This window comes from Solea solea, chromosome 21 (genome assembly GCF_958295425.1).
Source record: "Solea solea chromosome 21, fSolSol10.1, whole genome shotgun sequence".
NCBI lineage: Eukaryota > Metazoa > Chordata > Actinopteri > Pleuronectiformes > Soleidae > Solea > Solea solea.
Window position 1 is genome coordinate 8,682,227 of NC_081154.1, and position 14,518 is coordinate 8,696,744.

At 41.2% G+C, this 14,518-nt stretch overlaps 2 protein-coding genes across 4 annotated transcripts; one reads left to right on the forward strand and one right to left on the reverse strand.

Annotated features, from left to right (window-relative positions):
* Positions 1–939: 939 nt before the first annotated feature.
* On the reverse strand, positions 940–6,916 carry cdk5r1b (cyclin dependent kinase 5, regulatory subunit 1b (p35)). Of its 2 annotated transcripts, none has more exons than XM_058621900.1 (2): positions 6,541–6,916; positions 940–5,285 (listed from the first exon to the last, which is right to left on the reverse strand). In XM_058621900.1, the coding sequence occupies exon 2, from the start codon at positions 5,032–5,034 to the stop codon at positions 4,126–4,128; it is 909 nt and encodes a 302-aa protein (XP_058477883.1). In that variant the 5' UTR covers positions 5,035–5,285; positions 6,541–6,916; the 3' UTR covers positions 940–4,125. The 2 variants fall into 2 exon arrangements, with proteins under 2 accessions (XP_058477883.1, XP_058477882.1); XM_058621899.1 differs by having other exon boundaries at positions 940–5,288.
* A 794-nt stretch (positions 6,917–7,710) lies between these two features.
* On the forward strand, positions 7,711–13,910 carry psmd11b (proteasome 26S subunit, non-ATPase 11b). 2 transcript variants are annotated; one of them, XM_058621916.1, is made up of 13 exons: positions 7,711–7,840; positions 8,999–9,100; positions 9,238–9,434; positions 10,117–10,174; positions 10,422–10,616; positions 11,500–11,644; positions 11,740–11,804; positions 11,999–12,057; positions 12,216–12,341; positions 12,425–12,460; positions 12,555–12,606; positions 12,705–12,847; positions 12,939–13,910. In XM_058621916.1, the coding sequence occupies exons 1-12, from the start codon at positions 7,750–7,752 to the stop codon at positions 12,845–12,847; spliced, it is 1,269 nt and encodes a 422-aa protein (XP_058477899.1). In that variant the 5' UTR covers positions 7,711–7,749; the 3' UTR covers positions 12,939–13,910. The 2 variants fall into 2 exon arrangements, with proteins under 2 accessions (XP_058477899.1, XP_058477900.1); XM_058621917.1 differs by having other exon boundaries at positions 12,944–13,910.
* The last annotated feature ends 608 nt before the right edge of the window (positions 13,911–14,518 follow it).

Consider the following 14,518-nt stretch of genomic DNA (forward strand, 5'->3'; position numbering starts at 1 on the left):
TTAATCCCCTTAGGGAAATTGTTTCTCTGCATTTGACCCATCCTAGAATTAGGAGCAGTGGGCTGCCACACTAAGTAGCGCCCGGGGAGCAATGGGGGTTGGGTACCTTGCTCAGGGTTCCACTTGGCCACGGGCTAAATTTACCTATTTAGTTTATGTGATCAATCGCTATAGTTTCGAGTATGATGTCACGATGTTCCCAAAAGTATAGCACTTACACAGTAAGTGGAGACCAGTGTGACTGACAGCTGGTATTGTCCACCCAGGTGCCTGGTGACGTCTGTGAATTTGTGGTTGCAACAGTCGTGGTGTGGATTTACACTTTAAAATGAATGAGGAATACACCAGTCGGTAAAATCAATTGAGCTGAGCTTTTTAACCACAAGGACACTTGAGTTTGTGTCAGGTCTTTTAGGTAATGGCCACAAGATGCTCTCAATTCACAATCATTCTGTTGTAGATAGCAGTTGTATTTCAGTTATTTGGAGAATTATTTGTCTTCACATGTCCATCCATCTTCTACCACTTTATCTATTTATTCATTTATTCATTCCTCTAATCCCTATTTTTATTTGTACCGGAGAACCCGGAGAAAACCCATGCACACACAGGGAGAACATGCAAACTCCATGCAGAAAGGCCCTTGTTCCGAAACTGGGTGGTGAACCCTGGTCTTCTTGCTGCAAAGGCAAGCGTGCTAAGCCCTGTGTTTGTTACTGTTTTACATCTAAAGCAAAGAAACAGGGTTTTTGTTTTGAAATGTGTGTGATTACCAGTTCAGGGATCAGGGATAACGCATTGAGTGAAGCTCCAGTTAACTGTCAACCTCTGGTCACCACACTGAGGCTACATGGTGTCGTTGGTGGTGTGGTGTGTATAACTGTGGACGTTCCTATTTGACTGCAAAACACAGGAGACATAAAAAGACGAGTGATGGCCTAGAGCGATCAGTGCATTTTATTTTTCCATCACAGTACAAAAATAAATTAAAGTAAGCAGAAACTAACTGAAAAAAAGTTTCTATTACAGCAACGGCTTTTGTGTCTTTTTCAAAAAGGTTTTTTATTGAACAGCATCAACACCCCCCGTCCCTTTACCCCACCAACGCAAATCCAATATCCTGGTACGGGTGTGGTTGGTTGGTGTTTGCTCCTTGTCCATAAGAAAACAACATGTCACACATTCTTCTGTACAAATAAAACAACATCCTTCACACACATTCGCACACACACACACACACTGCAGCCACTGAATGCCTTGCCTTTCAACGCTTTTAACCACTGTTTGATTTTTTTTTTATCTACAAAGTACGCAACAAGATACAGAAAAGAATCTTGACATAAGCCTTAAACTATCACTTGAGACTTTTTTTTGTCGTATTTTATCAACTTTTATCAACTTTTGAAAATTCTCAAACAACTACTAAATGATGCAAAGTGGGAAGAAAGAAAATGGCACATTTCGAGTGAGTCAGGGCGAGTGGACACAGAGAGAGAGAGAGAGAGAGATTCAGGGTCATCTCTGTTTGACACCTTTTACTCCACCGTCCTGCTTTCTTTGTGACAGACTGAAAGCCCGTCCGAAGTGCATGTCCCTCCATTGTGCCAGTGCAAACACTGCAAATGAACTGTCTATCTCCACACGGCAGCCACAGATCCACAGTCATGCAGGGGCCGTACTATCAGACTGTCAGAGTCGCTCATTTGTCTGATTCACACAGAGCAGCAGCAGCAGCAGCAGCAGCAGCAAGACCTTTCATTCACAGGGAACAACTTTAAAACAAGATAGAAGCCTTTTGTCTGCCACACCAGTCAGTTTCCCACCCCAGCTGAAGATGAATTATATATATATATGTATATATATATATATATATATATATATATATATATATATATACATATATATGAAGAGAAGATGAGATACATGTGTCTTATATCAGTGATGACTGAGACAGCGAGGACCTGCAGTGGAGGACCTTTTAATAGGACTACCTCAGCCCTATGAAAATAAAAAGCCACATATCTTCTACGGTTCTACATGCGCTCTGTCGCGGTTGCCATGGTGTTCCCTCTGCACACTGCGGCATGTCAATCTTAGTCGAGTGAATTCTTTTCATTCAGCGTGAGATTTTTGCCACAGGGGGACGATTAATCTCCCGGAGACCATATAGGAGACTGCGGTGTCACCTCGTGTTTGATTAACACAGAGATTATGCTGATGGTACGGTCCTCAAGGTAAGCTCTGTGCTTTTCTGCAGTGATGATGAACAGCTGTCACTCAAATGATTGATTTATTTGCCCCTGGAGAAAATTGTGTGCTTTCTGATATGTGTTGGTTCCCTAGTCCGGTTGTTTTCAGGACCTTTTCTCCCTAGTAAAAGCTGATGATGATGATGATGTCACTTTGGCGATGGTCAGATTGGACATTGGTTTTGATCAATGAGATTTTAATTAGATATTCACTGATGAATCCCTGGGACATTCATTAGCAGAGACCAGATCAATCTTCATTCCCACCAAAGTTACGCACACCTACACCAGCAACCCCTCCCCCCCCATCATTCCCTTCTCAGAGTCTTTCTTTTACATTGAATGTGCCTAAATAATAAATACGTCAGTGGCAATAAATTAGGTGTCAGTAAGTCATTATTTGCAGATGAAAATCCACTCCGTCATTCTACGGCCAGGCCAACATCTCGCAATGTTCTCCGACCTGTGGGATTTCCATCAAAGATATGGCACTGTTTTTAAAACATTTTCTATGCTGAATCATAAGCACAAAATCAAAACATCATTCCAAAACTGGTTGCAACACAACCTATCGACAAAAAGTACAAAAAGAATTTCCCTGGTAAACAAATAGCCTATATTAGCAAGCATAGCTAAATAAACTAGTGTCACTTTGTTTACAGCATTCTCTAATGCAGATGCAGTTGGTTTATAAATTAAGTAAAAAGAGGAGAAGTAATAATTGCCCTCACAGGAACTCTGAAAAATTGCATGGCACACGTGCAAAACATTACATTTCTAAGTAAAAAAAAAAAAAAAGAAAAGAAAAAAAAGAAAGTCAAAGAAACCAGAAAAGCAATAAATAAGCCTCCATCAGTGTAAACCTCTGGGGTGTAAAACATCCATTAACTTGTTTTGTTTTTTTTCTAGATGAAAATAAAGTAGGTCTTTCTGAACACACACGGTATGACCACACAACACTGGCCATACGTCCTCAGGTTGTTGTTTTATATCAAAAGTCCCACAATGCAATGTTTGTTTATTGTCCATCTAGCCGTACTGTACATGTCCTGCTGCAGAGCCACAAACAGAAACCAACACAAAGTATATGGATCCAGTATTGATGCCACAAACCCCCCCAAACCCCCTCCCCCCTCCAAACCCCAGCTGTCCTTTCTCCTTTGATGGCTAGATATGCATTACAGCAAACACAGTCCATCGTATCCACATGAATGTTTGGGAACGTGGTCGTTGGCGTTTCCAAAGAGCCAGAGTTTGCAGCCGGGGATCCCTGTTCATCCGTGATGCATGAAGAAAGCTACTCAGGCAATGGCCCTCACCCTCCTGCAGTAGGCAGTGCACATCACAACAGTCAGAAGGTCACTGGTAGGCTGCTGAAGCTTCAGTCCTGTCCACATTCAATGCTGTAGATGTATGCTTCCTTTTCTTTTTCTTTTTCTTTTCTTTAATTGTCTGAATTGTTTTTAAAGATTTTCAGTTCTTCCATATAGATATATATCTGTATGTTAGCAAAGGATTTACTCAAGTCTGGCATTTTGTCTTTTAAATAGCTTTGCCAAAATGTCTCAGGGTTCACACAGAATCCACCTTCTGCTGATTTCCAAATAGAATTTGTCTAATTCTGATAATGACAGACTAACAGAGCCTTTGCTTTTAAAGGCCCATGACTAATAACCACTGCACGCCAGGACAAGCTTTTGAATTAAAAATTGTTATAAATGTCAAATACTTCTACATCCACTGACTTTTTGTCAATAATAAATAATTAGCATCACTAATTTTCTTGAGATTTGTCAAAATACCAGACTGGAATATGCCCCACCTCCCCTAAACCCTCTGTCCACCCCCCTCCCACCCTCACACCCCCAGCATCCCCTCACCGGTCCAGGCCGATGAGCAGGCGGCTCCTCTCCTCCTCCTTCTGGCTCTCATTCTTCAGGTCGGCAAACACCTGAGTGAAGTAGTGCGGGTCAGAGTTGATCTGGAGCATCTTTGCACTCATCAGGTTGATGATGGAGAGGCAGCGGTCCCAGAAGGTCTCCTTGGAGCTCTCCACCAGGAAGGGCTTGAGAGGGTAGGATATCTCATTGCCCATGTAAGAGTAAGACAGGTAAAGGCAGGTGAGCAGCACAGCCTGCAGCTCATGCTCCGTGGCCACCTCGGAGGAGACCACGTCACGGCACAGCATGTAGACAAAGACCACGTTGGCAGGCGTGATGAATCCCTGGTCCTGCCAGCCCTGCAGCAGCAGGGAGCGGTCCACGCTGCGCAGCCACAGCACTGGGTCAGTGGGGGACAGGTGCTTGAGCCGATAACAACGCCGGCACAGAAACTCCCCAAGGCAGCGCAGCAACTCACTGGTAGAAGCCTGGACAATCACTCTCTTCGGGGTCCCAGGGGCCACATTGGAGTTGGTCAAAGGTGCCTTCTTGACGGATGAGACTGTATTGTTGGAAGTCTTGGTAAGAGCTGGAGTACTCTGATCCTGGGTGAAGGTGGACAGATTAGCACAGGACTGTGACTTCTTCAGATTTTCATTATTCAGGTGGGTGACATTGTTCTGGTAGGTGGCGTTGGGCTGCACCTTCTTGGAGCCCTTTTTTTTGGCTGACACTGCTACAATCCGCTTCCAAGGGAGCACGTTGATGAGCGAGTGCCGCTTCAGGTTCTTGTCTTTGGCATTCTTGCTGTTCTGGACTGCCGTGTAGTGGCCCACAGTGGCCGGGCCATCCTCAAACAGAGCCGCCTTTCGGTAGCTGGGTGACAAAGACAGTACGGTTCCCATGGTGATTGTGGGGGGACGTCCAGGGGCTTCAGCCGCACTGGGTCAGAGGAGCGTCTGCCAGGGGAGATCCTGAGGGTCTCAAAGCTTCAGTGCTTCTGGGAGTCGGGAGTCCCCGGCTACGGGCTGCCTCTGGGCATCTACAGCCTTTAAGGAGAATGTCCTGTAAACTGCTCTCTGAGGGGATGACAATCTCCTGGACTGAAAGTGTCTCTGCTGTATTTCAGCTCTTTGTCTGCGTCTCCAGATGGCCACTGCTGGAAAAAGAAAAGAGATCAATAATAAGAAAACAATTGGTAAAGGGGCTAGTCCACTTTATATTATCTGTGTTTACAAAGGACAGGAAAACATGTCGGTGAGATATCAGCTCTATCGTTTTTCAGCTTTCATTGGATTGTTATCAGGTGTAATATTCTCATGAACATGTCCCTGAGTGGTTCATCCTCAGCCTTATTAGCAGTATTGATTTGACTCTGTATAGTAGTGGAATGGATCAGCATATAGTCTGGCTCAGATTGTATTAATGAATACAAACTGTATAGATCCTACTTTGCAGCATATATAATATCCAGGAAATCATCCTCACAATGGAAACATTTCAGTCTGAAATTACACTGCAGGTCATATTTCTCTGCACTGCAAATCACTCGGACATTACACTGATCTAAATGGTCATGCAGCAGCTTCTACTCCATATATGATCGAGGATGGATCCTATATGATAAATTCATGAAGATCCTGTCATAAGAGATTCATATTTTATGGGCAATGGCCGACAAGTAGAGCCATGCGCCACCCTCGCACTAAAATGGAAGACAGGAACGTAAACACCATAATAACAGGTGAAGGTCGCGCTGAATGTATAGTCATATCTTGGCACATTAAAACAATAAATCCAAGGTCATATCATTTACATTCATTTAAACTCAGATAAATAGATAGATTATCCATTTATCTAGGCTCGAGATGTTTTCTTTCTCACTGCAGCCAATGCATGTGAAAAGACAGTCGATGCAACGACTTTGGCGCAGGATCGGAGCTGCTCCATCCGTCATTCCATCACCTCGTGATACTGATTATTATCTTATAGTCGGATATTTAGCTGATCCGTTTTAAGGACATATAAAAACGGTGTGTTTAATGAGATTATACACTGGAGTAAAAATAAATAAATCAAGAGCTGTGTACGTTGGGTGCTGTCCGTGGTGCTGAAGCTGAGCGTCTGCGTCGAAATGAAAATGTTGATCGTAATAGGCGGTGCCTTCACATGGACCAAATCACCGTCTTATATCCTTATCCTTACATCATATACGGTAACATCTCGCTGCATTTGGACGTGTGGTATATCTAAACATCACATCTAAAGGCCATCCGCTTCCAAATGTAGGCTACATCATCGGAGCTGCGCATCAGCACCTGTTTACGAATCGACTGAATCCACACGAAAAATGTGCAACCTAATTCCGCGGTTTACCACATCTGTGTTCCCAAAAATCAAAGCAAACTCACCAAATCTCCAGCCTGATGGGGGGGAAATAAGTGCGTTTTCAAGATGACGCTCCGCGTCTCGAGCTTGTTATTTTTTTCCTTATATGGCTGATGATTAAATCATAGAATCATCTCGGAGAATATAGATGCAACAAAGAAAATAGTCCGTGCCGGGGCTACAAAAAAAGAGAGGGACGTCTGTTGTCGGCAGTGCGCAGACGATGGCAGGCAGTTGTGGAATGGATGCTGAGATGAGGATGTGCTCCTCCTGGTCCTCCTGGTCCGTGAGATGCGGATGCTGCGAGAGCTGATGTTGCGTGTGTGTATGTGTGTGTGTGTGAGAGAGAGGATGGTTGACGCAAAGGCGGTGGTGGGGCGCCGCTCTGTGCTCTGTGTGCGGATCTGCTGTCTCTGCTGCATGGGAAACAACTACATACACACACACACACACAGTCATGTATAGGCTGAACCCGCTGAACTCATGTGATGTTTTTCTTCATGATAACAACCTAATTAGCTATAGGGAAGGAATCGGTAGCCATGTGGTTCCATCGGTAACAATATGACCTTTAAATAACGCGATCCTGTCGCCGTTTAGGCTTTTGCAGTATAATATCAGTCCGTTTGTTTTGTTTAGACTCCATTACAAACATGCCGTTTGGACAAATACATACATTTTCAGTGATGGCTGACGGGAATTCTCCGTTTGAACACATACAGAAGCCACCAGCAATCGAAACCATTTTTAATTTTATTCATTTAATTATGTTGTTCAAATGTAATTTTGTGTATATTCCTACAAACCTCACTAGGATTAGGGCCACATATAAAATTGTTTTAGAAACATGTGTGTTTTAAAGGGAGAATTCTGAGATTAAAGTGAGGAACAAAGGATATTTTACAAGACATAAATGATAATATATCTGTTTTATATAAACTATACTACAGTATTTTGTATTGTGACAGTTAAAATGTGGGCCTAATTAGACGCATACTACAGATTTGTTCTTTTCTGTTTTTATTTGATTATTCCAGGTGCAGACAACAAGAGCTCCAGCTATAAATCCACGTGACAGAGAGCCTATACATTGTTTACTGCTGCTTTAAATGGGAAGGAAAATAAATACATTTCCCAGAAGCCTTTGTACGCCGTTGTAAAGTGACGTCATACACGCGAGAAACGTAGTGCACGCATGTACTATTCATTCAAGCAGTATTTGAATAGGGAAGATGGCGGCTGCAGCAGTGGTTGAGTTTCAGAGAGCCCAGTCTCTCATTAGCACGGATCACAACGCTTCTATCGACATTCTCCACTCAATAGGTGAGTGTTCGGCTGGTGTTTTGAGATGGACATAATTCTCTTGACCCCCCGTTTGTAATTTGTAATTCCTCAGTCAGTGTTACTCAGCGGGTTTAACGTGCTAGCTAGCGGCGCTGAGTAGCAGGAGCCGGCGGTGTTCCTTGCTGACTCACTGCTGAACGGTGGGCAATAACATTTGCTAGTGGATGCTAGTTAGCTCGCTTGTTAGCAACTTTGCTATCTTTAGGCCTGGGAGTGAAGTATAATGTAGTTGTCATCAGTGTTGCTTTTATACTGCGTAGCTTTGTCTTGTGATGTTGTGTCACGGACCACAGTATTTAAAGCTAACTATCTTCACCTTTATTTAACTCACTGTAGCATGATTTTTGCTGCGGCTAACGTGATTAGCTAGTGGTCAAAAGCAATATGCCTGTGTTGTCAACGTACTAAAAGAGATTATAGAAGGTAATTGGTTGAGGTGTTCTTCTCTGAATGTATATATGTTTGTGTGCACTTAGGATTAAATAGAAATTGCGATGTGGCCCACTGTAAACATCCTTTACTATTGTTATAACCCTGTCCTCAAATTGCCTTGTCACACCAAGCCATTAGCTGTCAACTGTCTGACATAAACCATGGATGTGTTTGTCAGTGCTGAATGACAATCCAACACGCTGTTGTTAATAGCTTCATTTTAAAAATTTGGAAAAGTAATTTAAAAAAAAAAAAACACTTAACCAAACAGAAGTGGTTGAATAAGCTTCCTGTCTCAGTTAACAAAATGTTTAGATTTGGGACTTTTAGATTAGTACAATTGTGATTTTGTTAGACTTTGAAGAAGTTCATAAAACAATTTTCGTAGTTCTTTGTTCTTGTAATTTTTCTTTTGTTTCGTATAATAAACAATCAGTAATGTGTGTGTATATAAGTAGTTGTTGTCCTGGTTGTGTAAGTTTTAGTCTTGTGTAATTAATAATTAGTGCACATAGAAAATGGCTTAGTGAAATCTCAAAAATATAACTCAAGATCAAGTAAGGTCACAGTATCCAAACATCCAGAATTGACTCTTTATGAGTGAGAGATGGGCTCACTGGTTGTTGAAAACACACAGATTTTGTCATGTACGGACTTCAACAAAGTAAATTATGGAAATGTTCAACTGTTGCTTCTTTCAAACAGTGAGGAGAGATGTTCAAGAGAATGATGAGGAAGCTGTCAGGGTTAAAGAACAGAGCATCCTGGAGCTGGGAACTCTCCTGGCCAAGACGGGACAGGCTGCAGGTAATGTTGAAACCAGGTCACTTATCCATGTGATATATTCTGTAAAATACACTTCAAGATGATATAGAATTTAGTGGTGATGATCTTTTAGTTTAGTTTTCACTCTCTTGAAAACATATTTGGGTTTTTTTCTACAGAACTTGGCGGCCTGCTGAAATTTGTAAGGCCATTCCTGATTTCCATCAGCAAGGCCAAAGCTGCCAGACTGGTCCGTTCCCTGCTGGATCTTTTTCTTGACATGGAGGCAGCAACGGGACAAGAAGTTGAGCTGTGTCTTGAATGTATTGAGTGGGCCAAGACTGAGAAGAGGACCTTCCTACGACAGGCTCTGGAGGTAAGGATGATGAATACATCCTTGAGGGTGCTATGACAATTCCCTAAAAGGCACACATTTAACTTGCTGCAAAGGAGCTAAAATGACCCATTTAAAGTCATCATCTCTGAACCACCAGTAGTGCACCAGAGAGGGAAGATATGGTAGTAAGGGTTTTATGTCTGTTTAAGGCTATTGCAATAACAACAACAGTGCACCACTTGTGCTCATAAGGCAGATGTGTTAAGGTAATCAATTTTTAGGGTAGGCGTAAAACTGAGCATTTGCCATAATTCTACAAATTCTACAATAGCTTATGCTTTCGTCCTCTAGTTTAACCTTTGTTAGCACTGATATACTATGCCTTGCATTTGAAGTGATAGTGAATAGCAGCACATTATGTGATAGTGATAGTGCAAAGCATCTGCCTCTTCATGGATATGCAACACCATCACTGTGGCCTTACTTTTGGCCAAAAGCAAATTAAAGTTTAAATGAATACAATGATGCTAATTTGTAAAATGACATTGGTTCAGATTTCACGTATAACATTTGGGGTTGTACATTGAAAGGAACATAGAAAACAGCCTTGTTGGAGTTTTTTTTTTTTTAAAATGCTGATGTTGTTGTAACTGATATGCTACTTTCTTTTCTCTGGCCCAGCTGTTCTCTGGTTGTTTAACAGAATTATCTCCTGTTTCAGACACGGCTGATCTCACTCTATTTTGACACCAAAAGATACCAGGAGGCCTTGGCACTTGGTGAGTTCTGAGAAACCTTTAGTGAATGGCAACACTTGCCATTTGGCATGGCTACTGGCACAGATTTATTGTATTTTACAAACAGATATTTGTCACAAAAATAAAAAAGAATGAAAATAAATAAATAATTATATATATCTTTCACGATCGAAGACTTATTCTACTCTGAATTAATTAAATTCGTTTTTTTCCAAAGGTGATTTCCAACTTTTTACAATATGTTGTGCATCCTTTTTCTGTTCTGCAGGCTCCCAGTTGCTCCTGGAGCTAAAAAAGATGGATGACAAAGCTCTTCTGGTAGAGGTGCAGCTTCTTGAAAGCAAGACATACCATGCACTCAGTAACCTGCCTAAGGCCCGGGCCGCCCTCACCTCAGCCAGGACGACCGCCAACGCCATTTACTGTCCCCCAAAGCTCCAGGCAGCGCTGGACATGCAGTCAGGTCTGATGTCTTTGCTATTGTCACTTCTAAAGCTTACTATAGCCAAATTATTGCCCTTTGTCAGTTTAGAATTAGTCACATTGGTAGGATAAACTAAATAAAAAGGTAATTAGTCATAACATGGTTATGGTTAGGTCACTAACAACAACAGCTGAGGTCCCAGTTTCCAGAAAGTCTCAAGCTCAAGGTTTTTCACCCTTGCCACTGCTAGATCACAATATATAAGTAAAGCTAAATGTGGCTCATCCTTAATGCGACAGGGAAAGTGTGTAATAGTCGGAGCAGGATGAAATGATTATTTATCAAAGCCACCATGTATGAGTTTTAATGTGATTATAGCTTCTGTCAGATTAGCAGGTGGTTGTACTTTACTCAGTGCCATCATCTGTTCAAGCGGTAACGCTCGTAGTTTCAATCTAATTTTGACTTCACTTGGCAAGTTGGTCTGGGCTGAGGTCAAGCCCCTGAAGCAAAACAATCCTTAATTTATTTTGTTTTTTGGTCACTGGGGGGTGCCAGATTAGTTTTACAACCTCAGAATTCAAATTTACTCAGTACTCAACAGCTGCTTAAAGAATGTGTGTGTTCCTTGGTGATTCAGCTGACAATCTCAGTGTTCCCTAATGTGAAAATAGAATCGATATAGTGTCATGCTTTATCTTTGGTTTTTACAGTAGCAGCTGTGTGAACTTGGAAAAAAAAAAAGGTTAAAACCTACATTATGATTGAGTAGAAAGCCAACACATCAACTCAGTTTCCATTGGTATTCATTTAAATTTGAATCACACAGTTACGTGATTTCTGTTGACATCTGTTGATATTCCTGAAGCAGGTTGTATTGGCTATAGATGATAACCATCATGCTCTTTTTAATCTGTTGCAGGAATCATCCATGCAGCAGAGGAGAAGGACTGGAAGACGGCCTACTCCTACTTCTTTGAGGCCTTCGAAGGCTATGACTCCATTGACAGCCCCAGAGCCATCACAGCACTCAAATACATGCTTCTGTGTAAAATTGTACTGAATTTGTGAGTAGTGTGGTTTAACTTTTAAACTGCCCTGACATTTGTTTGGCACCTGTAAATCACAGTAATGAATAATTTCTGTTATTTTACTCTTCTAGACCAGAGGAGGTACAATCCCTGATCAGTGGTAAACTGGGCCTACGACACGCTGGCCGACAGGCAAGTGTCAATCATTATCTACAAACAGCAGATAGGAGAACACAGTAGTTGTATATTTCAACTCAATACTGACAGTTGTTTTAATTATCCCGAAGAGTATGCATGCATGTATGTGAAACATAAGAAAATATGATGTATACTATCTATTCGATCTGTTGAATGACACCTGGATTTTCTTTTTTGTCTGTGTTCAGACAGATGCACTGAAATGTGTTGCCCAGGCCAGCAAGAACAGATCATTAGCAGACTTTGAAAAGGTAAAAATCCTTTTGCTCCTATTATTAGTATTAGTATTAGTATTATATAATGTAATCCTCCTTTACCTACTGCATAACTAGAGTGGCACTTGAATAAATAATTTTTATTGTTTTCTTCAATATTCTATCAAATGACACACAAGTTTTGCTTTCTTCAGGCCTTAACAGAGTACAAATCAGAACTGAGGGACGACCCAATTATCAACACTCACCTGGCTACGCTGTATGACAACCTGCTTGAACAAAATCTCATTCGTGTCATTGAGCCATTTTCTAGAGTACAGGTAAGAGACTGAAAAGACTCGCCTTTACACTCATGAGTATCTTTTTTCTGCACCTTATCCTTTTCACCTCCATCTTTTTCCAGATAGAACACATATCAGGTCTAATCAAGTTGTCAAAAGTAAGTATGTTTGCTGTTGTTCAGGTGTTCTTGAGCATTAAATGTCTCTTGTCTTTGAAGTGAGTTTATTATTTATTTATTTTTTTTTTTAAAGGGAGACGTTGAGCGGAAATTATCACAGATGATTCTGGACACAAAGTTTCACGGTAATTGAAAATGTCTTTGTTTATATGTGCAAATCTGAAACGGTAACATTTATCAGACAGCCTGAGAAAATGTTATATTTCTTTTATCACTGTTGCAGGAATCCTTGACCAGGGCGAAGGAGTATTGATCATATTTGAAGAGCCACCAGTGGACAAAACATACGAAGCAGCCTTGGAAACGATTCAGAACATGAGCAAAGTTGTGGACTCGCTTTACAACAAAGCTAAGAAGTTGACATAGGTACGGTTAAAATTGTATACATCTAAGAATAATTAGTAGGGTTTGCATGTTTGTTCTTTGCTAAATTATATTCTTTTTTTTTCATCCTCAGAGTAGATAACCACAGTGTGATGGAGGAACTGTGTGTGTTTGACCAGCGTGTGTAACATTTTTAGAAGGTGTCAAGGGAGAACAACAAGAAGTTCCACAAACTGCAACAAACAGGATTTTCTCCCATAAAAGTTTCCCCTCCTTTCCTTCAATGGACAATTTCATCACTTCTCGTTTGTTTTTTGTTCCGTTTTCTTTTTTTTGTCCCCCCCTCTTTAATTTTGATGTCTCTTCAGGATTCTGTATAACACTCAGCGGCCAAATCAGGCCATCAGGGAATATTGTACAACCACAGTAAAAAGATTAAAAGGTTTAAGAATACATATATGTTTATATCTGCTGTAAGGTTGGGTTCAGCTTACCACTGAAGGCTCCACTGCAACTTTACAGGTGCAACTCTGACCTCTGTGGCCTCAGACTCTGCTGCCAACTAGTGTATGTAGAAATGAGGCTTTCTGCTTGTCCATATCTTTCAGAAGCACACTGTTCAGTTTTTGGAAGGTTGGGATAGTCCTTGGGATACTGGGCTTTGGCCTGAGAGCTCCCCCCAGCTCCCATTTCTTTTCTCATCATATCAATGCCAACAGTTATGTCCCCACTGTATTTCACTGTATGTATTAAAGTCACTTAATTCTTTTTTTTCTTTTTGTAAGAAAAACATATGGTTGCCACACATCTGCCCCTCCTGCATATGTAAGTTTATAGAACAGACAGGATGCCATTTCACCACTAGTGCCACTTTTTCGGCGCTTCTGTTTGCCTCAGTGTTTGGGTGCAATATGTAATCAGAGGGCAGGGGTGGGGGTTGCCTCTGTGTCTGAGCTATCCTCGAGTGAGTAATGTTCCATTGTTAGTTATTAGCACTAGTGTGGTATGCTAGTAACCAAACAATTTGTATGGTTTTGATTTGGTTTTGAGTTTTTTTGTTTTTCTCTTACAAAGACATTTTCAAAATAAATATTTTGTATTTTAAGGATTTTTTGTCGTGTCTCTTGGGAAAAAAAATGCTGATGGCAATTTAATCTCATCCCTGTGTCAGGTTTCAACTGAGTATGTTCATGATGCATTATGTTTATGACATTGGCTTACAGATGGTAGTGTGAAATGGAGGCATGACTGTTTTCTAATAATGGGATATCTGACCCTCTGTTTGAAATTATCCCTCAGATTGAATTCACCTGAGTTCCTTCTGCTTTATTTGTCACTACTTTGAAACGGCATCTTTACATAAAAGGGCATTAAATCAGTTTAACTGACCGCTTTGGATTGTCTTCATTTAATACCTGAACAAGCAGCGTGTCACACATGTTGTAAAACACAGCAAACTTGCTTAATTGACAATTGATCTTCTATTACTGATGAAACCATGATTGGCTGTACAACATGGCTGTGCATTGAGGTCAAAAATAAGATCTCATAAGTCTGGAGGCTTGGGACACTACTGACAGTCGTTTCTCCGTGGTCAAACTGTCTGATGCTGAATTTTAACGCCCTCCTTACACGAGTTTTTACGGTAAAATGCCTGCGATACAATGACTCGGGCTGATTTGTAAGGACATTGACATCCGGTTTTAAAAATAA

Bases quoted from the DNA above. Each gene is read 5' to 3' on its own strand.
- psmd11b (XM_058621916.1), top strand. From the start codon at position 7,750: ATGGCGGCTGCAGCAGTGGTTGAGTTTCAGAGAGCCCAGTCTCTCATT. The intron at 12,342-12,424 runs GTAAGAGACTGA...ATCTTTTTCCAG, and splicing joins AGCCATTTTCTAGAGTACAG to ATAGAACACATATCAGGTCT. The intron at 12,607-12,704 runs GTAATTGAAAAT...TCACTGTTGCAG, and splicing joins TCTGGACACAAAGTTTCACG to GAATCCTTGACCAGGGCGAA.
- cdk5r1b (XM_058621900.1), bottom strand. From the start codon at position 5,034: ATGGGAACCGTACTGTCTTTGTCACCCAGCTACCGAAAGGCGGCTCTG.